Source organism: Gossypium hirsutum, chromosome D02 (assembly GCF_007990345.1).
Source record: "Gossypium hirsutum isolate 1008001.06 chromosome D02, Gossypium_hirsutum_v2.1, whole genome shotgun sequence".
Taxonomy (NCBI): Eukaryota; Viridiplantae; Streptophyta; class Magnoliopsida; order Malvales; family Malvaceae; genus Gossypium; species Gossypium hirsutum.
Window position 1 is genome coordinate 69,194,278 of NC_053438.1, and position 26,510 is coordinate 69,220,787.

The 26,510-nt window shown below is 29.9% G+C and overlaps 1 protein-coding gene, 1 long non-coding RNA gene and 1 pseudogene across 2 annotated transcripts; all 3 read right to left on the reverse strand.

The window, feature by feature from the left end:
- Nucleotides 1-2,403: 2,403 nt before the first annotated feature.
- On the reverse strand, nt 2,404-3,357 carry LOC107908830 (uncharacterized). Its single transcript, XR_001687110.2, has 2 exons — nt 2,993-3,357; nt 2,404-2,700 (listed from the first exon to the last, which is right to left on the reverse strand). It is a non-coding gene; the product is annotated as an uncharacterized lncRNA (long non-coding RNA).
- Nucleotides 3,358-8,552: 5,195 nt separating this feature from the next.
- On the reverse strand, nt 8,553-9,156 carry LOC121214835 (non-specific lipid-transfer protein 2-like; annotated as a pseudogene).
- Nucleotides 9,157-12,576: 3,420 nt separating this feature from the next.
- Nucleotides 12,577-16,123, reverse strand: LOC107908831 (nucleobase-ascorbate transporter 4). Its single transcript, XM_041089175.1, has 14 exons — nt 15,777-16,123; nt 15,534-15,631; nt 15,264-15,440; nt 15,078-15,178; nt 14,911-14,977; nt 14,772-14,831; nt 14,467-14,651; nt 14,092-14,188; nt 13,884-13,970; nt 13,714-13,772; nt 13,524-13,615; nt 13,369-13,446; nt 13,114-13,274; nt 12,577-13,023 (listed from the first exon to the last, which is right to left on the reverse strand). The coding sequence occupies exons 1-14, from the start codon at nt 15,883-15,885 to the stop codon at nt 12,763-12,765; spliced, it is 1,632 nt and encodes a 543-aa protein (XP_040945109.1). The 5' UTR covers nt 15,886-16,123; the 3' UTR covers nt 12,577-12,762.
- Nucleotides 16,124-26,510: the final 10,387 nt, after the last annotated feature.

Here is a 26,510-nt window from a genome sequence, read left to right on the forward strand (position 1 = left end):
CCATCTTTCTATTTATTCTCTTTTTCTTTTCTTTCCCTTTTCTTTACATCATATTTTCATCTTAATTGTTGGTAATAATTTTGCTTTCCCAAACCAAATCATCCTCCATTCAATCGTTCTTTCTAACAGTTTTGTAATTACGGTCAATAGCATCCCTACCTTTGCCAAAAATCAGTAAGTACATCTCATTTCTGATGTTAGATCTCAAATTTTTGTAATATTACTATATGGCATTAATCTTACGTCCGATTAATCAAACTTTGATAATCTTGCCAAATCTTTGCAAATCTTGCTTAGATCTTGATACCAATCGTTAATTGTGTGTATTATCCATCGAAGGATCGGATCTAGGTGAATCAAATCAAAGTTGATCATGAGGAACGTCAATCGAACTGTGGTGAAAAGGTGTGTGTTATTTACCAAGTGAATCAGGACAAATCGTGTCTAAGATTAGGACCACACGGTCTCCCACACAAGCGTGTAGACCAAAAGACCATGTGCCTCTGTTACAGTAGGGTACTTCGTTTCTCACACAACTAAGAACCTTCCACACGGCTTGCCACACGGTCGTGTCTCCCCTATAGGTTTAATTTTGCAATTGCCACACGGCTTGGTCACACGGGTGTGTAACCCTTCCACACGACCACGAGACCCTCACACAACCCCTATTTTACATATTTTACAATTTTTCCCAGAAATTTATGTTATGCGCAGTTTAGTCCTTATATATTTCGTGAATTATTTTTAGAGCTTTTATATTCTCAATTAAATCCCTAATATTGTGTTAATTTTGGAACCTGTGATTTAATACCTAAAGTGTTATTGTTACATCGCATTATATGTGAATTCTATATGCTTTCTGTTAAAGTGAAATTGATAAATTATTAGTGATAATATTGTTACCGCTCTACAGAGGACATGATAAGCATGTCTACTGTTAATGATGAATTGAGAACATGTTAAACTTGTCTACTGTTAATGATGAATTGAGTACATGTTACACATGTCTACTGCTAGTGTTGAATTGTTCCATTACAAAGCATGACATATTGCATTGCATAGGGTGAGACGATATGTACGGAGAAAGATTAGCAATTTATCTGCAAATTTTGTTTTGAATCCACAACATAGTGGCAGATTTTATCTATGAATTTTGTTGTGCATCCACAGCCCAGTGGCAGATTTTATCTACGGATTTTGTTGTGTATCCACAGTCCAGTGGCAAATTTTATCTGCAAAATTTTGTTGTGCATCTACAGCCCAATACCAGTTTATCTGCAAACTAGTGGTGGTTAAACCACAACCCGGTGTATAAAGATGTTTGAGTTCAGGGGAACTTCCAATGAGGTGTGTAGAGGAGTTGAGTGGGATCTACTTTCTGATAAATTGAAGTTGCATTGCATTCATATGCATTTACACGTGGCTGTGAATACTATGATATTATATTAATGAGTTGATCTAAAATACAAATATTCTGAAATACTATTTAATTGTGATTTATTTTATGAGTCATTTTTTTGTATGATTTCTCTATCGTTTGTATTGATTTTCTTGTGATTGGACTCACATTGAGCTTCATAAGCTCACTCCACTTTTTATTTCCATATCTACAGATAACCTACCAGATTAAGACTTTGACTCCGGCACGAATTGTTTTTCTTATAAAAAAGTATTTTAAATTCATTAATTGCAATTTTTACTTTTCAAAGACGATATTATTTCAATAGAATTGTGGCATGAGACTTAGGTTTTGGGTTTGTCCAGCATCTATGACAGTTTATTTTGCTTTAGGTTATTGAATTATGGTTTATTAATTAATCACGCATAAAAATATGGTTTCCATCAAACTCATGTTAAATATTACTTTTTCCGCCGCATAGTTATGTAAATGATATTTAAAAAATATATAATAATTGGAAATCGACATTTTAATATGTAAACCTTAAACTCCATCGTTTTGAGGGAAAAAAATTTCTTCTAGTAAAATGAAAGACATCACACTAAGTTTTTCCCTTTAAAATAAACAAATATTACAAGTGTTTTTAAACTCTGATAGTTCTGCCTGGCCATTTCAATGGTCAATGTAATCTTTAAAATTTGGGTCTAATGTCTACATCAAGTTTAAGGTATTACACTTTCAATATCAATCTTTTGATGCTCATCTTTATATATATAATGGAAGGATATCAAGCCCAGAGTTTTCTAGTTTTTCATAGTTGCATTTATCTTCTTTTCTTTTGTTATGTTAGCTTTAATTAAACAAAATTGTTAATTTTACTTCAATTGTTCTTATTTGACTAAATTGTTATTTATCCTAGAGTTTATTAATAGAAATAGTTAATATTATTTGTGTAATAACCCAAATTTACCCGGCCCAAATTAAATAATAAATAAATAAATAAATAATAATAAAAATAATAGTCCAATTTTTAATGTCCATTTACAAGCAACGGGCTCAATAGCCCAAATCCACTACCCAAAATATAGTCCTAAGCCCGATTAGCCTAAATAGCTTTAACCCAAACCCAACTAACCTAAACCCAAAACCAAGCCCAAATACTCGCAGCCCAAAACAGAGAAAATTAACAGCAAACCCTAGAGACCAAAACCCTAAACTCAGCCACCGCTCCTACCTTCAGCATGCATCGAGCCTCCGCGCCACGTCACCGTACGGCTCCATACACCAGCTGGCCACCGTACCTGCAAAGAAGACGAAAACAACACAGCAAAACAACAACAACAATAGGCCAGCAGATATAAAAAAGGGAAGAAATAATAGAAAAAAAAGAGGAAAAAACCATTTTTGTAATATTCGGCAATATAAAGGGCCGATTGCTTCATTCTTGTAAGGTTACGCACACAGACACGAAATCAATACAAAAGATCAAAAGTTTCTTGAAGGTTTTTTTCTGCTTTTTTCTTCTCTGTTCCATCGATGCATGGTTATTACTATTGATTTTTGTAAATAGAGAGAAAAAGGGAAATGATTCACCTTAGCGTAGCGCCGATTGAAACCTTGCTCGCTTCGTCGCAATCGAAGCTCGGGCTAAAGCTGTGAGGCCAGATATTGGCGGAGCTTTCGGCGATCTGCGAAATGGGTTTCAAAACCCTAGCAGAGGAAAATGGGGGGTCTCTTCTGTTTTTTTGGAAAATAGGGCTGAAGTGAGTTTTACTTTATTTGTTTTGTTTAAATAAACATGCAAAACAACACCGTTTGGGGCCTTTCTCAGTGGCCTCAAAACGATGTCGTATTAGCCGAGATCCGATCATCCGACCCGATTCAGGGAAGAGGATCTGCGCCTTTTTGTTCGTGGTTTATTTGCGCTTAGAGTCCTTTCACGTTTTGCTTAGTTTCAATCAGATTTCTTTCCATTTTCCTTAATTTGTACCGCCTATTTAATTCTATATTCATTTAGATCCAAGTTCAAACGGTGCCGTTTTTGTTATTGTTTGGGATTATTTCGAAGTTTGTGTTTAATTGCGGATTTAGTCCTTCAATTTTGGAAACAAGTTTTAATTAAATACTGATTTTTTTAAAAAATTCAATTTTTTTTAAATTATGATTAATTCTATTTTCATGTATTATAATATCTAATATTCTTTATAATATTTATTTTTGATAGTATTTTAAATTATTATTATATTATTTTAAAATGTAATAAAGTTATTATTTTAGGTTGTATTTTGTATTTTAAATTTATTATATACTAATATTTTGAAACTACTGTATGTTTATTAAAAATTTTATTGTTATTTTAATTATTAATATTATTTTAACATTGACTTAATATTTTTAAACTTATTATTAATAAGATTTCTAAAATATAATACTTTATCCTTACTAATTATTATCAATATGTTTTAAATTCATTGACATCGATTTTAAATTCTTTACATATACTCCTTTTTTTAAATTTGATAAATTATTATTTATTTTATCACACCTAATATATTTTTAGAATTTGATATATCACTTTATATTTCTCAATAATGTATTTTAGAATATAGTCCCAAATTTTATTTTCACCATGATATCTCGTGATTATTATATTTATATATATAGTTTATATGGAATTATTTTAATACATGTACATGTGTATAAAATGCATCATAACTTGTAATTTACAAAATTTTATTTTTGTTTTCAAATTTTTTATTCATTTCGATTATTTTAAGTGGTTTACTTGTGATTAAATTATCTTTATATTAATTATTCTCATCTCGTTATTTGTAGGATTGATTATTAGTTTATTTGATTATCAATGTTGATGTATTATATGTTTGGTTGCTCCAAATTGTAAATTTAGCTTGCTATTCACCATTTGATTTGTATATTGATATTTTATTATATTTTTTGTAAAAATTACATTTCATTAAAGCATTATAATTGTTTTATTTCAAAATTCCTACAAAGCTTAGTGTTTAAAAAGTCTCGAGAGGTGCCCTAACTTACTGGGCTTCAATTCTCCTTTTTTATTTTAAATAGCCGAATACCCCTTTTTCAATTTGAACATAGAAATTCCAAAATAAAAGCTCATTCTCGGGAATTTGATGCGTTGTGTCCTAACGTATTGGATATGACATATTGCTCTCGAGACGAGGATTTTTCTAACAAATAAAAATAAATGCAATATTCGATATTTAGGAATTTTGTGAAATCGAACCCTAACTTACTGGGTTTTGATTTTCTTCATTCGACCCAAGTCGGATATCCTTCTCAAATGCATAGATTTTAAAAAATCAAAAGATAAACTTAATTTCGAGTATTTGAAATGTTACACTCTAACTTATTGAGTGTGTCAATTTATTTCCTTGAAATAAGTGAGTCTCATAATCCAATTTATTTTATTCAAATTTTATTTTCCAAGGATCGCACTTTAAAATCTTTTCAAAATTTCGACATTAAGACATTAAACAATTGATTTGGTACCAATTTTGGGCGTTACGAGGGTGCTAACCCTTCCTCGTGCGTAACCGACTCCCGAACTTGTTTTCTCAAAATTCGCAGACCTAAAATTATTTTCAAGGTGATCCGATCACACGACAATAAAATATCGGTGGCGACTCCCATCTCCATTTTCAAAATCGATACCCATTTTTCAAATTGCAAAAAAATGGTTTCGACAATTTGCTCGGTTTCTAATAGTACAAAAATTAAATTGCATATTTTATTTTAGAGAGATTAAATTGGCTAATATAGATGTCATACATCTTTATTAAAATTTAATTGATAATATTATTAAAAGAGTTCTGTTAAATTGAATATATGACATTTTAATTTCCAGTTGTGTCCTTTCCTTTTTCTATTTATTTCTATGATCAATGATCATAGAGGGCCCCCTTTACCATTCTGTATAAGTAGGCTATTCTATTTGTACATATATGGAAGAGGAGCGCATTCAATCTTTGTTTGTCTATTAGTTTGGTTTCTTTTCATCGCGGGATAGAGCAGTTTGGTAGCTGGCAAGGCTCATAATCTTGAGGTCATGTTTGTACATTACATTTTTTTGACAAAAAAAGTTCAGACTTGTCCCTATTAACTAGTCATTTTTTCTACCTCTAATTATAACACAATTCAATTTTAAAACAATATAATTAATATTATTATTAATTGGACTTTAACTTTTTAATTAGAAAAATAAACTAAATTCTTGAAATTAAAAGAAAATGGACCAATTTCAAAAATGAAAAGAATAAAATATATTTATTTTTAATCTTACTTCAAAAAAAATCAAATAACATGGATTTCAAATTTAAGAAAATTATTTGGACTATTGAGTAAAATAATAGATAAATTTATGTTTCATTTAATTATTCATTTATTCATATTAGTCCTTGAAGAAGGAAATGCTCTAATGAAGCAACATTTTAACACTTAGGAGGATATGCAACTCCACACGAGCTAGCTACCTTTGGAATGTTGGGATTGTTCATATACTGTTTAAGAGTTGGGTCCTTAATGTAACCACAAAAGCATGGTTGCTGTTCCTTCAACTTACTGCAACAAGCGGCTGAAGGAGGCTGCGACGGCATCGTGATTGCCGCTAAGCATGGACTGAGCTCGATGGGGTTACATGTCACTGCCTCCACCATGCATGTTTCACCCGAAAACACCACCACCGCTAGTGCCACCACACACAAGATAACAAAGGAAACCCTCTTGATCATATTCTTTATTCTTTTTCCTACACAAAAAGAGCTAATACTTGTGGTTACAAACAATTAATTTGGTGCCTCTTTTTTGCCTCAACTTTGACATAATTTATAGTAGTTGGATTGATAATTGATTAGAGACATAAACCATGATTTAAGGGTGTCAAACTATCATGACTCTTTTTATTTTTTGGTGATTTAATACATATAAAAATAATGTAATAAATATAATATATTTAAATATGATATGCTTGAATTGTATTTTGGTCGTTCTACTAAAAAATAGATAAATTGATCCTTGCATGTTAGATGAATTATCGAAATCAACATGATAACAAATTTAACCTTTGATTTACTATTTTCTGAAGTTTTTTTCGTTATAATTTATTTCACTTTTGATATAACTTGTTTTTCTTCCATTTTCATCATGTCTTTACATAAATATCAAAATTCATCTTTTCATAGAGCAAATATTGTTTCATTACATTTATCCTATGAAAAAAAAAAGGAAAGACAAAGCGGTGCTTAAATTTTTGACAAATTTTCCGATGAGATTTTCACCATAAAAATATCCACTCGAAGGTAGAGGTGTTCATGTGCCGGGCCGGGCTGAGTTCGGGCCGAGCCCATAAAAAATTTCGGCCCGGCCCGAAATATGGGCCTAAAATTTTGCCCATACCTGGCCGGGGAAAAAAATCATAAGCCCGGGCCCGGCCTTGCCCATTTTTTTAATAAATACCAAAAATTTATTTTAAAAATTAAAAAAAGTATTTTAAAAATATTTTAAAATTAAAAAGTATTTTAAAAAGTATTTTAAAATTAAAAAAATAATAAAAAATTTATTTTAAAAATATTTTAAAATTAAAAAAATTTAAAAAATAAATATATTTATTATATCGGGCCGAGCCCAGGCCAAAAAAGTGGTGCCCGGGGCCTGGCCCGTTTTCTAAACGAGCCTCGTTTTTTTGCCCAAGCCCATATTTCGAGCCTATATTTTTACCCAAACCCTCCCATATTTTGGGCGGGCCGTCGGGCTAGGCCGGGCCGCCCGGCCCATGAGCACCTCTACTCGAAGGTTTGTTTTTAATCTTATTCTAATGTTAATCTCTAAACATGCTGACCATGCCGATATAATATTATTTATTATTCATTATTTATTGCATCTAATATTTTAAATGCTTAAATATTTTGTAACATTTTCTATGTGCAATCCTATTAGCCGCTCTCGAGATATATTAGATCACTACCCTCTATTTTCTTTGACACAATTCATTAATAATTCTTATAGCTAAATTTCTATTCAATTGGTCTTGAAATAATGAAATCTACCCTGAATGGATTCAATAGCAAGAACAAACTAACATTATCTCAACTCAATCATCGAGCCATTAACAATAAGTCGTTACCTAATATAAAAATTAAAAATGGGTATAATATTGATAAAATTTTAACCAAGAATTTTAAACACCTAAAATAAAATGTTCATATATATAACATATTCCATTTGAATCAGTTTTTCTCAATTTCATATTTATTTTTTCTTAAATTTTTTTTTTATTTTTAGAGAATTATTTCATGATAATTGAGAGTTTATTTATTACAAGTTCCTTAACTTTATCAAGTTTAAAACAAGTATTATAAAAGAACATTGCTAGAGCCACTCAAGTATTTAACTTAGCTTTATCAATTGATTTAAACCCAATAAAGATATCAATTGGCATGAATGAAAGGTGGAGGGTTAATTTACTCTAAATAAAAAGTTAGGGGCCAAATTGAAAAAAAAATAAAATAAAGGGCTATATTTATTATTATGCCTTATATAAATAAATATTTTAACGACACAATTTTAACAAATGAATTGTTTTGCTTTTTCATTTAAAGCACATGAAGCATTTTACTCGTTTTTTCAGTAGAACGACTATAATATAATCTAAGTTATAGTACAAGAAGTGTCATAGTACTTTTACCAATATGTTTAATCTAATATCATATTATAGCATATCCACGATGTGGATGAAAAAAAAATGTAAAAGCTATATCTAATAAGAAACTAATGAGATTTTGGTTAATATGAAAAAGTTGATGCTTTGAGGATAATAATGTGTGTCGCTATGCTTTTATTTGTAGAAATTTAGTGATTTTATTTTTTGAATTTTAAAATTTAAATTTAATTATTAATTTTGTTAATTTTTTATTTAATTTGTTGGCGTGACATATTGAATTTTTTTTAAAAAACTCATTCGGTAGTTATGTAGTTAAAAAAATGACGGAATGAATTGGACTTGAATTTTGAAATATAAAAAGTAAAATAATTAAATTCCTAAAAAAATAGTATAAGGACTACATTTCAAATTTCCGAAGAGTACATGGACTTGTGGCATATTTTAACCAAAAAAAAATTCAAATCGAATAGATTTCAACATCACTGTTTCTCCTCTGTTTGAACTTTGAATCATTTTGCAGATTTTTTTCCCACAAATGTAAACACCAATCAAAATAACAAATGTAAATACTAAAAAGGGTGAAGAGTATATTAAAATTATTTGGACAATGGGTAAAATATTAGATAAATTTCCATTTAATTATTAATTTATTCATACTAGTCCTTGAGCGAGAATGCTCTAATGAAAGCAACATTTTAACACTTAGGAGGAAATGCATGCGCAACTCCACAAGAGCTAGCCACCTTTGGAATATTGGGATTGTCGATGAAGGGCTTAGCACCTGGGTCCTTAAGGTAGCCACAAAAGCATGGTAGCTGTTCCTTCACCTTTCTGCAACAAGCGGCGGATGGAGGCTTTGGCGGTGTTGAGATTGCCGGCAAGCATGGGATGAGCTCGATGGGGCTGCATGTCACTGCTTCCACCGTGCGTGTTTCACCTGAAACACCGCCACCGCCGCTAGTGCCACCGCACACAAGATCATGACAAAGGAAACCCTCTTCATATTCTTTTCTTCTTCCTACAAACACAAAAAAAGTTAATACATGTGATTATAAACAATTTGGTGCCTTTTTTCTGCATGAACTTGGACATAATTTATAGTAGTTGGGTTGATAACTGCTTATATTTAGACCATGATTTAAGGTTGTCAAATTATCATGACTTTTTTTAAGTTGGTAATTATGTTTATTTATATATATTTTGTATTTAAACTTGACAATTAGATTCATTTTTGTCTTTCAACGTGAAAAATATAAAAAGTTGGATGACGTAGAACTTTGAGATTGTGTCATATCTTCACTTGAAAATTAAAAAATTTATATAAATTTACCAGTGATGACGTGCTACAAAATAAAAGTGTCAAATATACATTGTTCTAATAATCTAACCAATGATTGAACTTGTCAGGCCATTAGTTCTCAATCCAATTAGTTTGATCGGTTCAACTTCTAGATCAACAATAATTAAATAAATAACTAAAATTCATAAAAATAAAAAAAAAATATATAAAATTGATTCAACTTGTTCAACTATTGGTTTTATTATCCCAGTTTTCAATTTTTATTGGTTTTGAGCAATTTTTGATTCAATCCATTCAACCCCTTTGTTTGGACTAGTATACCAATCGATTCTTGGTAAAATCGGTCCAACCAACCAATCGTCATTTTTTAATAAAATTAATCACATCATCAAATCTTGACGAAATACAAGTTCAAGAACCAAAATAAATCTAGTTATCAAGCTTAGGTACCTAAGTGAACCAAAAAAAAGGCACAGTATGTTTAATACATACAAAAACATGTATATGTTTATCTCGATTTATTTTGAGTTTAAATTATTTTTTAATAAATTTTATATAAAAACATAAAAACATCCCAAATTAACATTTGATACTTTTTTTAAGAAGAATGGTTTTTATTTTTTATTTTTTATATATAAGCACCTTTATTCCTTTTAATATAAGTATAAATGTTATTAAAAATTATTAATTAATTATGAACCAAATTACATAATCACATGGAAATTTATTCCTTTTGCCATAGCTAGAACAAGAAAAGAAAGAGACGTAACATACTTGAGTAAAATATCTAATCTATGGTCATTAATTTAAGGCTTATGCAACTCATCACATGGACACACTATCTAGTATATAGGAACATTAATATTTTTTAGTATAGCTATAATTTTATTAGGGTGCGTAAATTTCGGGTAAAATTAAATTAATTCGGTTAATCGGTCGGTTAATTGAATTAATTCAGTCGGGGTTGGTTAATAATTTTTTAAAAGTTCAGTTAACGGTTAACCAATTGAATTCGGTTAATCAGTCGGCTATCCGAATTAATTCGGTTGGAGTCGGTTAATAATTTTTTGAAAGTTCGGTTAACAGTTAATTCGATTCGAAATCAGTTAATTAATCGAATTAACCAATATTTTACATTTTTTATATACATTTTACATATATTAAATTCGGTTAATTTGGTTAATTCAATTACTTTTTATATATATTTTATACTTGTTTTAACAAAAACAAAAAAAAACATATAAATTTTGGTTAATTCGGTTAATGGTAGTTTGGGTCGGGTCGGTTAACCAGTCGGTTATCCGATTGAACACCCCTAGATTTCATAGCAATTTTCGCAACTAGCATGACTCAAACTCAGATCATACCTGAAACAATGAACACTCTGATTATCAAGCCAATACACAGAGTTCATCACAAATTATTTTTTAGAAAGTAAATATTTAATCAATAGGTGGCAAGTTATAGTTTATGGCAACATTATTTCATATAAATTTGTGGCATGGGTTATAAATATGAAATTTATTCCTTTTTCCATAGCTAGAAAAAGAAAAGGAAGAGACGTTAGGATAACATAATTAGGTAAAATATCCAATCTATGGTAATTAATTTAAGGCTTATGCAACTCGTCACATGGGTAGACTATGTAGCATATAGCAACATTAATATTTTTAGTATAACTATAATTTCAACCTAATTTATTTTTAAAAAAATAAATATTTGATCAATAAATCACAAGTTCAAGTTTATTGTAACATTATTATTCATCATTAATGTTTTGACAAATGTTATAAATCGAAATGTTTAAATTTGTGCCATGGGTTATAAATATGAAACATTGTCGGAGATACAATTTCTCTCATATATATATTAGTTTTCTTACCCAACGATGCACGAATTTAATTGTATGTATCATAAATAATACATGTTCAAATAATCATTTATATATATATTTTTTATAATTATCTAAATGATATATATATTACACTTATATTTTACAGAATATAACTTAAATGATACATAGAGCACGGGTATGATATTTTCTTACATTACCCGTGCTCTATGTATCACAGGTTAATTGCGTATATTAAGTTTATAATATTTTTTATAATATTAGTAGACTTTTATGCATAAATATAGTGTAAAATATGAAAGGATCCAATTTTCGTCGACATCAAAAAAATTAATTTTAGATCGAATTTAACAAGTCAAATTGCAAGGAAAGTTGAATCGAGAAGTTACAAGTCGAATACGGGTTGTGAAATAAATTGATTAAGTTATTAAATAAATAGTATAGGGATTAAATCACAAGTGAGTAAAATGAGGAGCTTGAGATAGGTCCTTACTAGGCAAATTTCCATGTCCTTAAAAACAAATAACTCTTAATAAATGAATGATTAGTGGGTATCATCAAGGTGAACCATTGGATCCCACCATTGCATAGTGTTAAGGCTTAATAGCCATTGATTTCTTTTATAATAATTTCTAATTAATCAAACTTAATTTAAACATGTTAAATGGAGAGAAAGAGAAAACATTTTTTTTCTCTCTCGTCCTGTCTACTACATTTGTGTAAGGGGGAAATAAAGAAAGAAGAGAAGCTTGAAAGTTACTTCCATGGTCAAAGCCCAAATAAAGAAAGATTAATTTTTAAAAAGTTTAAAATTAAGAAAAGAAAAAAAAAGAAATACATAAACCCATTTTCCAAAATAAATAAATAAATAAATAAAAAGCATCAAAGGGTTTTAAACAAGTTTACCATATGAATGTTAAAGATTCTTTTTTTAGTGTTTGATTAATGAGCTTTTTCAACAAAAACAGTAAGTTTAATTACTCTTAAAAACTCTAATAATTATACATTGATGGGTAAAAGTACCATAGAGCTCCTTATACTAAGAGTCAGAGCTCCTTATACTAAAAATCTATTAAGAATTTTCGTTTGTACTGCTAAAAATTGACGAGGTTGATAGAATAATTAGATAGTGACATGTGGCATGCCACGTGTACCTCATGTTGAGGTATAGAGACCAATGAGATTTTTAACAGAATGACCAGTTTACTCTTTGATCTGATATACAATGACTAATTTGTCAAATTTTTAGATAAAAAAAAAAACAAAATGCGATCTGACTCCTAGTATAGGATTCTCTATGATACTTAAACTACATTGACAGCAATCCATCCACAAAACTTCAATTCATGCATGTAATTCCACTCAAAAAGCACCAACCAAGCTTAACTACAATTGGATACTTGATGTTTCTCAATTATAGATTTTAACCATAAAGCTTAGCCAATTGTTGTCCCAAATCTCAAACACTATACTAATTAAGATGTTAAGAATTGCAGAATTGGTCACTGTTTTTATCACTGATGTTTATGTTCTTCGTCCATGAAAGAAATGGAGTTCAAGAAAGAAGGGAAGAACCTATTAAGATTAGCAGGCAAGGAGTAGAAGTTTTCAGTCCTGGTATCTGCATTGAAGCTCCTGAACTTTTCCCACCAATGGCTGCCATTATCTAGCCTGACCGAGTCGTGCCAGTAACTATGGGTGCAATCCAAGAAGAAAGCCACCATGATTGCCACAGTTGCCGGTGATGAAAATATTGTTTGCATGACATTGTTGAACTGTGTAACCAATAAGAAAAAAACATGTTGCTTTCAACGTATAATGATAAGACTGTAGGGGAAAAGCTTGCAAATCAAATAGACACTCACCCATGTAGATTGAGTATGAACTGGACCATGACCAGAAACTAGTAGATACTCATTGAAATATTGAGATATTGAAAGGCCTATGAAGAGAGAAAATCCCAGTATAAACTTGGTTCTGAAGCTGTTTACGTTGCAAAACTGAAGGAGACCGAGACCAGCTGAAGCTGTGCTCAATCATGGTGTTTGAAAAAAAACCCGAGTCAACTCACATTATATTGTTTAAAGAGTTTACATTATACCAACATAAAAGATGCATACCAACATAGGCAAAGAGGACACAGTACAGAGCAGCAACAATTGGTAATGGTATTGAAGCCAAAATAGCACCAAATTTTCCTGTTCATAAGCATTCACACTATGAATATATGAGCTCCCTATAGAATTTATTTCTATGCAATACCAATGTACCGTACCGAATACAGAAAGGAAAAGCATGAACAATGCTGATATTTGAACAACTCTCCGGCTTCCAACTCTTGTTAATCCCAAAAGACCTGCATTTTCACTAAATTGCAGCAAAGTAGAATTAGATGAGAGCTCAATGTTGCGTACTAAAGATGGACATATAGACATCATCATTGCAGCAAAGTAAATGTGAGTTACACTGAAGCAGTGGAGCCAGTTCCTGTACCAAATAAACCATTCAGCAAAATGGCTACTCCCTGGAGTTGACAAAATTCAAGAACTTATTAGAATTTGGAACTAGTAAAATGGAGATCACACAATCTTAGGAAATGCATAAGATGAAGAGATTAAGATCATTTTATATGTACCAGCCAACCGACACCGCGGCTATGTACAGAAGGCGGGATAGGAGTGGCACTTGCATATCTCGATGCTGCAATAAATGTACCAGTAGACTGCCAAAGTGAAAAAGAGATGAAATTCAATAAAGGGAATTTCATATATATAAAAGTTTCATTGAAACACATATATTTGCAGATGATAAATATATGAAGACTAACATCCCAGAAGTCATACCTCAATGATAGCAACAAAAGAGGCAGCTATGACTGAAACAGCATCACCAGCGTGGAAACTTGGTCTTCCCCATTGCAATGGATATGGAACCCTTATCCTATAAGGAAAACAAACCAACACATTATCAAAATCTAATCAAATATCATTAAAATCTCCCAACAGAACATTAGTTACATGTTAATAAGTTCCATACCAAAGCCCTTCAGTGTGCTCTTTACCTATGTTGCTTTTGAGCTCTAAATAATGTAAATTAGCCCATGTATATGACAGGTAACGATAATAGAAATTTCGGAATATCGATATCTTAACAGAATCAAGCTGATAATCTTGTCCAGTCAATACAAGTCACAAGTTTATTGATACATATGAGTTTACCAAGATGCAGCACTGGTGAGGCCGGAACGGTCAGTACGACAGCTGAACTGAGCTTTCGAAACACTATTATCATAAGCACCAGCTGCTGTCAAAATTTCTGCATACACCCAAATAACCACAATGGAGAAAAGGATAGCAAAACGATCGAATATCGCTCTGTTGGATTTGATTAAATGGGGAATATACTGCAAAGCCATTAATCATAAACCAAATTTGAGGGATAAAAACCAAATAAACTATTATAGCAAATGAAATAGCAAAAACAAGGTGCCCAAAATGGGAGAAAGATTAAGAACAGAGGTCACCTGCGAAAAGAAAATCACTGCTATCAATGCTGGGAGTCCAACTTCAATGCATCTAGCCAACTACATGTAACAATTAAAAAGTTAAAAAAATCAAGCAATTTACTGAGAATAATGTAAGCATAACGGCAAGAATGCTTACTTGAGGGAAACCATGCGAATATAGACCAAGTCCAGTGAGAATCACAAGAGGAACAGCTGCAAGTGGGCTGAAAATCTACAAAGACAACAAGGCAAATCAGTCAATGCAACGAAAGTTACAAATCCCAAATTGTAATTAGTCTTGTTTTGCAAAAATTCTATTGCTACCTTGCGAAAACTCTCCAGAAACCAAAGAAACCAATAGTCATGGTAAAGAATGATGCAACGATGAGTGCTCCCTGTACATCTCTCATGGATTCTTTAAACCTCTGTATAATCAAGTCGTCACCATTACAAAGTGAGGCTCTGTATGTCATTGACATTCAAAAGAAAAAGAAGAAAAAACAAATGAACCTCGTTGGGATCAGTGAGGAAGCTGTATCTTGATGATAAAGCAATAGAAACGGTGGGGATAATGAAAACATAAGAGCCCCCAATAACCACTGGCAACCGGGTTCCAAAGAATGTTTGTAACAATGTGTTTAACCCAGAAACAAAGAGAAGAGTGTTTATAACCTCAGCTTTCTCCGTCTGTTTTAGCTCGAAGAGACCATACATAGAATTAATCAAGAAGAAAAAGGCAAAATAACAAAAAGGATTTGAATTAAAGCCTTGTTTTCTTACATTGCCACCGCCCATTAAAGGGACAATTGTAGATGATACAATAACAGTAGTCCCAAGCATTAGCAAGTAATGCTGAAAGCCATGAAGTATTGATTCAGCTGCATTTAAACAAAAAAAGAAAAAAAGCTCTTTAGTCTTTGAACAGATATTCTTCGTTACTTAAAACCCAAGAAAACAATGATAATGATAATGAAAAAGGAAGAAGATGAAAGGAAAGATGGGTAATGATGATTATATTCATACGCCAAGAAGGAGAGGTGCAGACGCAGAAATCAACACCAGGGAGCTGATCTTTAACCGGAAAAGGCTGGAAATCATCGGATTTTCCATCATTTCCACCACCGGCAGCCATTGTTTTCTTCTGGGTTGCTTCTTGTTGGGGAGGAGTTTGGGTTTGAATATGTGTATTATGGGAATGAAAAATGAACGAAGAGAGCGAGAGAGGGAGTTCTAGGCGGCGACGTTTTGACAGTGACCATGGGCTTTGCTTTGCTTGGAAAAAGCTCTACTAACTGTTGATTTTGATAGCGACGTCTCTGCCTTCCACTCTCTCAAATTCATTAACAGACAAAGAAAACCAATGAATATAGTAATGATGATAATACTGGGCTTCCATTTTTTTCAATTCTGGAAAGTACACAACGGAAGCATCCTTTTACCCTCTGTTTATGTGCCCGCTTTTTCACGTCGCTTCGCTTTGCCTTATTCATCTTTAATTATGCTTTCGCTCCTTCGACTTTTCCCACATTTTCAATTCAGTTCCTTTATTTTCCTTTTGCTTGCATAGCTTTGCACAAGGTATCAATCTCATCAAATTACCACCCATACTTTTACTACATTTCAATTTTTTTATACCATAGTTACTTCCATATATAATCCCCGAAACCCTTAAATTGAAACAAAGTATGTGAAACGACTCATAAATTATTTAGGAATTAAAATATAATTTTACCATTATATTAATTGAATGACAAATCTATCATTTTAATAGACAGCGATATCAATTAAGCTAAGAATAAATATACAATATCTATAGCTCTTACTACAACAGTCAAAATCAGCACAAAAATGTGGTAAGATTTTGTGGGTGTAAAAACTTTCAAAAGAATAAAGTAAAAAGTGTAGATGATGATGTTTCTTGGGCCGTCCTAGGCTGCCCACCTGCCTGACTCACTGGCTTGTCGCGACCTTACAACCTCGGCTATTCACTAGTACATACTGGTAATGTACCAAGACACTTATCGAAGAGTTGGACTAAGATTTGATTATGAATTAAATTATTTGTTTAAATTCAAAGGTTTGTTTAAAACGTGAGAGGGTTTGGACAAAAATATAGACTCAAAAAATGAGTTTTGACAACAAAATAAAATTTATTTTCTAAACAGGCAAGGCTTCGGGTAGGAATTTTTATCCGAGCCCAGCCCGAATCAACTATTTTGCTGTTATTTTGTTATTATATTACTACTATTTTGTTGTTATTGTTTAGATATTTTATTGATAATTTTGTTACTATTTTAGACACATTTGCTTATTAAGTCGCAACTATCTTAGTGTTATTTAAATATAAAGACTTTTTTAAATGTATTTTCAATTTGTTGATAAATATTTATTTTAATATTTTTAGTGTATTTGATGTATTATAATTTTTTTTAAATTTGTTTTTATATAAAAAAAATCTAAAATAATAAATACGAGCGGGTCGAGTTGGACTCGGGTTTTCCATTTTTAATTTGGGTTGGTCTTGAGTAGAATTTTAGACCCATTTTGGGTCGACCCTAGAAAACGGGCCTAAAATTTTACATCAACCCGATCCGACCCGGTCCATGATTAAATCTAGTTCAAACTAAGGATTTTTAACTAGACTAAACCGGTTGGACCAAAAATTGATTGGGTACTAGTCCAGAGAATGATTTTAGATCAATTAAATTGAAATTGGTATATACAAGTTTAAATGGCTAAAACCTGATTGAATTGGTGGTTGAATCGAATTTCGATTAGTACTGACAAATCAGTGGCCTAATTGATTCGACCATTGATCTAATTTAAAAAACATTAGTTCAAACTCCAAGATCTATTCAAAATACGAAAGGATTTAGATAAAAGTACAAGGCTCGAAATTCGAATTTGACAAAAACAATTAGACCATTTAAAATACATATGCCATATTAAATATAATATATATAATACAACAATGTAGGTTGTTTATGTTTAAAATTTTAAGAAAAAAATATAAAATTAATAAACTAGAAATAATTTCAGATAATAATAATAATATAGGTTAGCTTAAAACGAGCTCATTTACAAATATAAACATATTTAAAAAAATTAAAATTTATATTTCAAATTGAATCAAATTTAAAAAAACGTAAAATGTATTAACATCATACCTAAATATGTTCCGTAAACATCTCTAGTATAAGACCGATCATACACTCTCCAAATAATGGGCGACGGGCTTTCCGCAGTCATTATGGGCTAGAGCTGAAAGCTTACGGTGGAACATGCCATGGTTTCAGCTTTGATTTTGGTCTCATTCATTCTGCATGCCTGTCCAAACCAGCTGAAAATGAAACCAAAAATATCTCAAATTTTGTTAAGTAGTGTGTGGTTAGCTTCCGAAATCAAGAATTTGGTTTATTTTGGTATTTGAATTTGACAATTAGATCCATTTCGGCTTATGTACTTGAATTATCTCAAAATTTGATGATGTGATCAGTGTTCTTAAAACAAGACTAGATTAATTTGGTCGAACCAGTTGGACCGAAAATCGATTGGTATATTGGTCCGAATAAAAGGGTTTAACAGATTGCATCAGAAACTATTTGGAACTGGTCAAAATTGAGAACTGAAATTAAAATCAATAGTCGAATGGGTTGAACCGATTTAATAGAATTTTTATTTTTAAATTTTTATAATTTTTTATTATTTATTTAATTATTGTTGGCCTAGCAATCGAATCAACCAAACAAACTGAATCGAGAATCAATGGTCTAATTGGTTCAACCACCAATCCAGTTATTAAAATATTGTACATGATACTTTAATATTATACCACGTCATTGCCTAAAAATTTATATGATGATGTAACACAATTTCAAAGTGTCATGTCATCGAATGTAGAGAACAAAATAATTCTATTTGCTAAGTTTAAGTATCAAGGTGGATAAAAAGTACGAGTACAAAAATGGACTTTGTTCCCAAGTTTAAGGGCCAAATTTTATATTATCTCTATTGTACCTGGTGATGAATTTTAACATTAAGTTTTGGAGGATTTGATTAAAAATTTCAATGAAGTTTTTCAAAAAAAAATGAGTAAATCTTTTCTTTTCTTTTTTTGTAAAGGTCTAATTTTTTTTTTAGATTTTTCAAAAATTTTAATAGCCAAATTAAAATTTTCAATGGCCTAATTCCTTACTTTCATTCAACTTAGTCCTTTTTATTATTAAAAGGAAAAAATAAGATCAAATTTCAATAAAAATAACATTTTGACTGCGTATATGGTTATGTAAATAAAATATTTTGTTTAAAGTTGAACCATAAATAAATAATAATTTTAATAAATTTCAATTTTGTTACAAATTGATTTTATTTGATTCTTTTTAATAATATATGAATTAAATTGATCATCTAATAATAGAAAGACTAATTTAATCCAATCTCTATAATAGAAGGACTTAACAAGTACTTTCACCCTTCTTGCTTCCTACTAAGTGTGGGTTTGGATGGGCGATTGGGTGCGGTGCGGTGCGTTTAGCTTACTTTTTGTCTCACACTACAGTATCGCTACAGTATCTAATCTCACTGCCACCGCTGTTTTTACACTAACCGCAGGTAAACGCACCGCCCATCCAAACTCACCCTAATTGTGATCATTTTCACTACGACACGGTACAAAATATATTTAACACAAACTATTAATGTATTAATATATATATATATATATGGTGTTTGGTAAACAGAGTTTTAGACTTTTTTTAGTTGATTTGGGCACAAGCAGAGGATTGAGTAGTCAAACTCTTTAATTGTAGTGTTTGATAAATAGGGGTTTGTAAGAGCTTGTTAAGCTAAAACTTCCAAAACAAAATACCTCATGGGTTGATAACTTTTTTCTCGGTTGATTGGGAATGAGATATGTGGAATGACATATCTGACCATACTTGCTCAAAAGTTACTCCCTTTGCCACATGTTCTCAAACCTAATAGGGGTATCAATATATCAGCAACCTCCATTCTCAAAATTATTCACTGATTAATTTATATACTCTTAATTTATTTTCAACTTACTTGTGTAAAATGATTTCTCATGTAACTTAAGAAATTTACAAATAAGGAACTTAAGAGATTTGTTTATTTAAATTTTCAAAAATATTCACTAATTAATTTCCATAATGGATGCTTTAATTCCTTGTTAATCGTGTTTTATTTCAATAATTTCACATAATAAAGACTAAAGTATTGTAAACAAATAAATACTTAACAATAAAATGTGTCATGCCATTATTTGTCATTTTACATATATCAACTTTCAGCTATAAACTAAGTTTTACCGAACACTTTCAGCTAATAGATACAGTTGATCAAATCAATTAATAAAATCAATTAGTCAAACCATGGACCTAATATCTTAAATATTACGTACCTAAAATGTCAAATCCAATTTAACTACATTCAAGCTAAATGGAAAATTTTCATTCAGGCCATTTGAAATTTTTAAAATTTTAAATTAATAAAAGTAAAATTACACTTTGGCCTCCTAAAACGATAAAAAATTAGTTTAATTATTTAAAAATTATAAAGATAGAGACTATTAAAATAGTGAAATTACATTTTTACTATCGTAAAAACTACAATTTAATTTCGAACCCCTAAAAAATTTTCTGGCTCGGCCCTGCTTTTTTTTCTTATTGAGAAATTCAAAAAACTCTACTTCTACCATCGTAATTTATGCTAAATAATTCATCAATAAATAATTTAATTTTCATTTTAATTAATCCGCAACACAAAGAATTTATATGTTTAATTAGTGAGTCCAAACAAACAAATAAATATATATTATGGAAACTAATTAAATAGCATTATCATGTATGTATATGACATGGCTGCTCCAAAATTAATAAATGACTTTTAATTTACTTAAACAATTGGTCTAATATTTCAATTGAATTAAACATAGCTTTTAAGTTTTCTGTACTAAGTACTAAATTGCAAAACCTAAAAATATTCATAACCCTACTGTTAAATATCACCACTTTTGATCGACGTCTCCCCCACCGTGTTATACCTTTTCTTTTCCAGCTTGTTAATTTAGTGCTAAAATGGTCCTTGTTAGATCATGAATTCACGATTGGGTCCCTTCTTTGCATCTATTAAGGCAATTTGGAATATTCGGTGAACAGTCCAAGTCTTTTTTCTAATACACTCATCATTATCATTTACATATTTATAACCTCCACCCATTATCATAAATATTTTACTTATATATATTCTATATTATAATTAATTTTTTTATTTAGTATCACAAGTCCATCGAGCATTAAAAAATACTTTTTTTACAAAATAAAATATCCCTAATTTCTTTTATAGTTGATATAAATTGTGGGATTTAAATCTTAATTTCTATGTTTTTTAAACTTTTAATTTTACAATATATATTTTACATAAAAATTTCCACCCATGTATCATTATCGTAGATAATTAAAAATGTATTCAAAAGTAATTAAACAAAACTATTATTCATACATCATTTGAAACTCCGGCTCTTATTAAATGATAGCTATTAAATTCCTTAATTTAAGTTTTGCTATTTCTAAAAGTTTAGACAGCAAACACATTATCACACGTGTAATATATTGTCATTTTTTCACATGTTACTCACAAAATGAGCTAGTTAATGGATTTAACGGGCCGTCGTTTGTGACAAGATTGAAATTCAAAATTCGAACAAAATAGGGACTAAGAATGATCAAATTGAAAAACATGAACTAAAACAACAACTTTATACACAGTACATGACTAATAACATAATTTAACCAAGTGGATTTAACTGCCAGTGTTCGGGTCAGGACTAAAAATGATCGATTTGAAAAGTATAGGAACTAAAATTGACCAAATTAAAATATAATGACTAAATCCATAACTTAGGTATAGTACAAGGACTTATATGAAAGTTTAACCTAAAATTTGAGGCGCCATAGCGTATACCTTCCTCTGATCGGGAAAGCACCGGAAGAAACTAATTGACAAATAAACAAAACAATAAAAATATTCTTATTTATATAATATATTTGAAAATAATAACATATTTATTACCCCCAATTACGACTGAATTCATAAATATTTAAATATAATAATATATTTATTACCCCAAATTACGACTCAATTATTAAATATTTGAATATAATAATATATTTATTAACCCAATTACGACTCAAGGATCACAAATGAAACCCTCGAATGAGCCAAAAGAATTTCCACGTTCAACTTCAAAGTTCTTGATAGGTATATAGGTTATTATTTAGTGGATAATACAGAGTGCACCGAAACGTATTACTCTCTTATTTATGAATTCGAGAGAGATTATGAGTAATTCTAGATATTGTATCACAAAAAATAATTATGATCAAAATTTATAATTAGATTGTTCAAAAAAAAATTAGGTAAATTATTCATTGTATATTAATTTAAAAAGTAAATTGATTATTTCTGTTAAAAATTTTCGTTCATTTTTACTATTAAAAACTAGTTTGGATGACGAAATAACTAGACATGGCATGTCACGTGTACCTCATATTGATGTACATCAACTAGTTTTTAACAGTGGGAATAAATAGATTTTTTAATAGAATGACCAACTTGATCTTTGATCTAACGTACGTAGATTAATTTGTCAATTTATTTTGTAAATGTGACAAAATGCAATATGATTCCTAATACAAGAGTTTTCATGATACTTTTGCCTTATTTAATGCAATGTTAGCGAGAAGAAGAAAAATCACAAATAAATAATAAATAGATATATCAAGGGTGTAAATGAGACACTGCTACTTACAGGCTACTTAAGTTCAACTCGAAAAAATCGAGCTAATTTTGAGTTTAGTAATACTTGATTCGAACGGCTCATGAGTTTTATGGAGCTTTTCATATTTTTATATGATTAAATTACGTTATTGCTATTAACCTATATTATTAATCCTAAGCTTAATTATTGAGAGGAGCTCAAGCTCGAGTTCGAGCTTGAGTACAAAAATTGGTAAACGAGCTTAATCAAACTTGAATAACTCGATTATATCTAGAACCAAGCTCAAACTTAAAAAAAGATAATTGATAGTTTAGTATCCAACTTCAAATGTCGAGGTTGACTCAGCTCAATAAGACCCCTAAACATATGCCATCATTTTAATTTTATACGTAATAATAACCTGCAAATTGAACGGAAATAGCAAATCAAGATATGAAAACACACAAATTTTCTAATTCAAGCAAATCTGGCGTTGAAAAAATAGCTGTTAGGCAAATGCTGATATACGGGAACACAACAATGACACAAATAGAAAGGACCAAAAGACAAAATAAACCCAAACCAAAATATTTGCATTTTAGAACTAGACGACAATAAAATAAAATGTTTAAGTCTATTTGAGAATGCAAAAATTACATTTTAGTGCGTTCATACACATTTCCCATATTTTCTTACTTGACGCTAGTGTTATCTTCAAAACGTGTAATGAAATAGATATCCATTCCCAACCTAATTCACAATTTTATTTAGATGTTGACATGTATGCCAATGATTATCAAAATTAGAGATTGTGGATTCAAAAGTTTTTTTTTAATCTCAATTTAGTAAATTATATAAAAAAATATTTTGAATGAGGATTTGTTTCAATCAAAATATTTTAATAATTTTGAGATTTTTGGGTTTGAGTCTAATTTTTAGTGTTAAGATTGTGTGATTCGAATCTCATCACTTGTTGAAGAAAAAAATATAGTGGCAAAATAATGGGATTTGTGGGAGTGAAAGGCCAAGGGACATAATTAAGCACAAAACTGGACTGGGGTTACGAGGCGGTACAAACTATACAATTCAAGTTGAATAGATGTAGTGGAGATTCCTCTTTGTATCATTCGTTTTTCAACATTAGTAAATTTCTCTTCCTTTGCTTGTGATTTTTCCCCGAAAGGTTTTCCACGTAAAATCTGTATTTTTTATTGCTTTGCGATCATTCTACCGCCATTATCGATGCTTCTTATAACAATTAGAATCGGATTAAATTGGCTGGTTGAATCGAAAATGATTGGTTTAAGCGGTTCGATCGGTACCGTAAAATTGAAAAAATTTTGAATCGACAAAAAATATCGAACTAGATAAAAATGATTAACAAATATTTGAACTGAATTTAAGTTAGTTTAAATATTGAAATCTGTTGTTATGATTTATAAAATGAATGTGTATATTTTTATTATTATTTACTTGTGTTTTTTTTTCTAATTTTTTTGAATGTTTCTAAAAATTTTTAGAATTTGTTATTTCTATAATGGATGATATGACCAGTTCAAGCACAAATCCGATTCTAACAACATTGATTTCACATTGTTTGAATTATTTGTGCTCTTTGTCCAATTTTACTCTGATTTGAGGCTAAATGTACCATCTAATCATACTACGTGTTGATTCTGAATATAGTTCTTTAGATTGTATTATTTGTAATTGCAAATGTGATTGTAGGTGCATAATTGTGATATTTTGTATATAAATTTTTGGCCAAAGTTATTACAATATTCTAGATTATATTTTATTTAAATTTTGTAATGATCAATTTCCTTCATAATTTGTTATTTCCAATTAGTATTTGGAAATATTTTTTTTATATTGTTATGGATATTTTGTTTTTTTTTGTAAATAAAATAATATTAAGTGATTACAAAAACAATCACGAAATCAAAAACCCATAATATCCTTCTGAACTAGCTCCCACACAGAATATGGGGGTTTTATAAACACCTGGATACCTGTGAAACCTGTAGCAGCATGCTTGGCCATAAAATCCGCAACTGCATTATGAGCTCTAGGAAATGACGGATACGAATCCTCCAATTCCTTTGCATCAACTTATGAATAACCTGCAGTTCTATAAAATGACTATCAATAACTTCTCCAGCCAAAATTATTTCCACAAAAAAGGACATTATCACATTTAAGTTCAACCTGAACACATCCCTTATCTCGATACAAGAGTGACCATGATTCTCAAAACTAAGACATATAATAATTCAAATTTCATAACATTAGGTTAATATAAAATAAATGAAATTAATTTGGAAGGCATGGGTTGGTCCCAATTTCCCAAATATATATTTTATAGAAATTAAAATTACTTGAGTAAGCAAAATTGCTTCTTCTTCTTCTTCTTCTTTTTTTTTTTAATTTGAAATCGTGATGGGTGATGTTATCGGACTACAACAATGATAATTAAATTTAATAAAAAAAACAAAGAACATTGGTTAAATCACAAATAAACTTTTTAGTACATGTAAAACTTTTTAGATTATTTTCAATAAAAATTTTAGATTATGAAAGTTAATTAATAAAATATTACGAGTTAGATTCAGTTCGATTAAATTTTAAAAAATTTTTAAATCGTTTATTATAATTTGATTCGATTTTTAAAAAATTTTATTCTAATTTTGACTTTTGGGCTTTAATTTTCTTTTATACTAGTCCATTTTGTATCAACTATTGATCTTCTAGTTGCATATTTTTTATATTCATTAAACTATTTATTTAATAATATTTAATAGAAATTTTAATGAATTTTATATACAAAGTATTGGGACCAAAGTTCTTCTCCAATATGATAATGTTAATTAATATTCCCAACAAAAGTTATGAGTTGAAATCTAACTCTACCTTCCTCCCAAGAGTTTTCAAAAATAAAAAGGTCAAAAATGAGGAGCAAGTATTTATAATTATTCTATCTATTTACTTATATTATAACGAAATCACCAATTAAAAAAATTAAATTAAATTAAAATCAAAACATTAAGGGTAAGTTTGGACGAGCGACTGGATGCGGTTCGGTTCGTTTAACTTACTTTTTGTCTCACGCGATAGTATTACTACAACATCTAATCTTACTGACACCGTTGTTTTTATACTAACCGTAGGTAAACACACCGTCCATCCAAACCCACCCTAAGTTAACTATGATACCATAAACTAATCGAGTCTTAAATTGATTGACATCGATACTATTGTTGATGTACATATTTAAGGATTGAGGATGGTCTAACATAATTCTAGACATTGTATCAAAAAATACCATAAATAAAACTAATATGAACAAACACAATTCAGACATAATATGAAATTATTAAAATTTATACAACAAAAAGAATCATTAATGATCAAATATAATATATCGATGGAATTGCTGATTGAGTTTTAGTTCAGTTGGGATCGGTATTATTGTTAGTGAAGGAGGACATGGGTTCGAGTGCATTAAAACGCATTATCTTCTTATTTAAGGGTTGATGAGGGATTATAGATAATTTTAGATATTATATAAAAATAAAAAAATATGATACTACACTTTTACGTAAATATTATTAATTATATATATATTTTAAAATTATATTGCGTTTACGGGAAATAAGAGGCGAGTTTTGTCATGTTTATCTTTACGCGCATTGGACACGGAATATTGGCTTAATTTGTACAGCTAGTGACAAATTTTATATTATTATATAATTATATTTTTCATTTATTATATTACAGAATGGGCTGTAATATCCATCACCAAGCACATGCTGTCGCAGCACTTTGAACTTTATAAGCTGAATTTCAAAATGGGTGAAGCCTACCAAAGTATTTATCATCTTAGTCTATAAACAGAAATAATTAACAGAATGATTGTTCAATATTAATTTCAATGATTTATTTTTTTTTATTTTTTATAAACAATGATTATTGTTAACTCA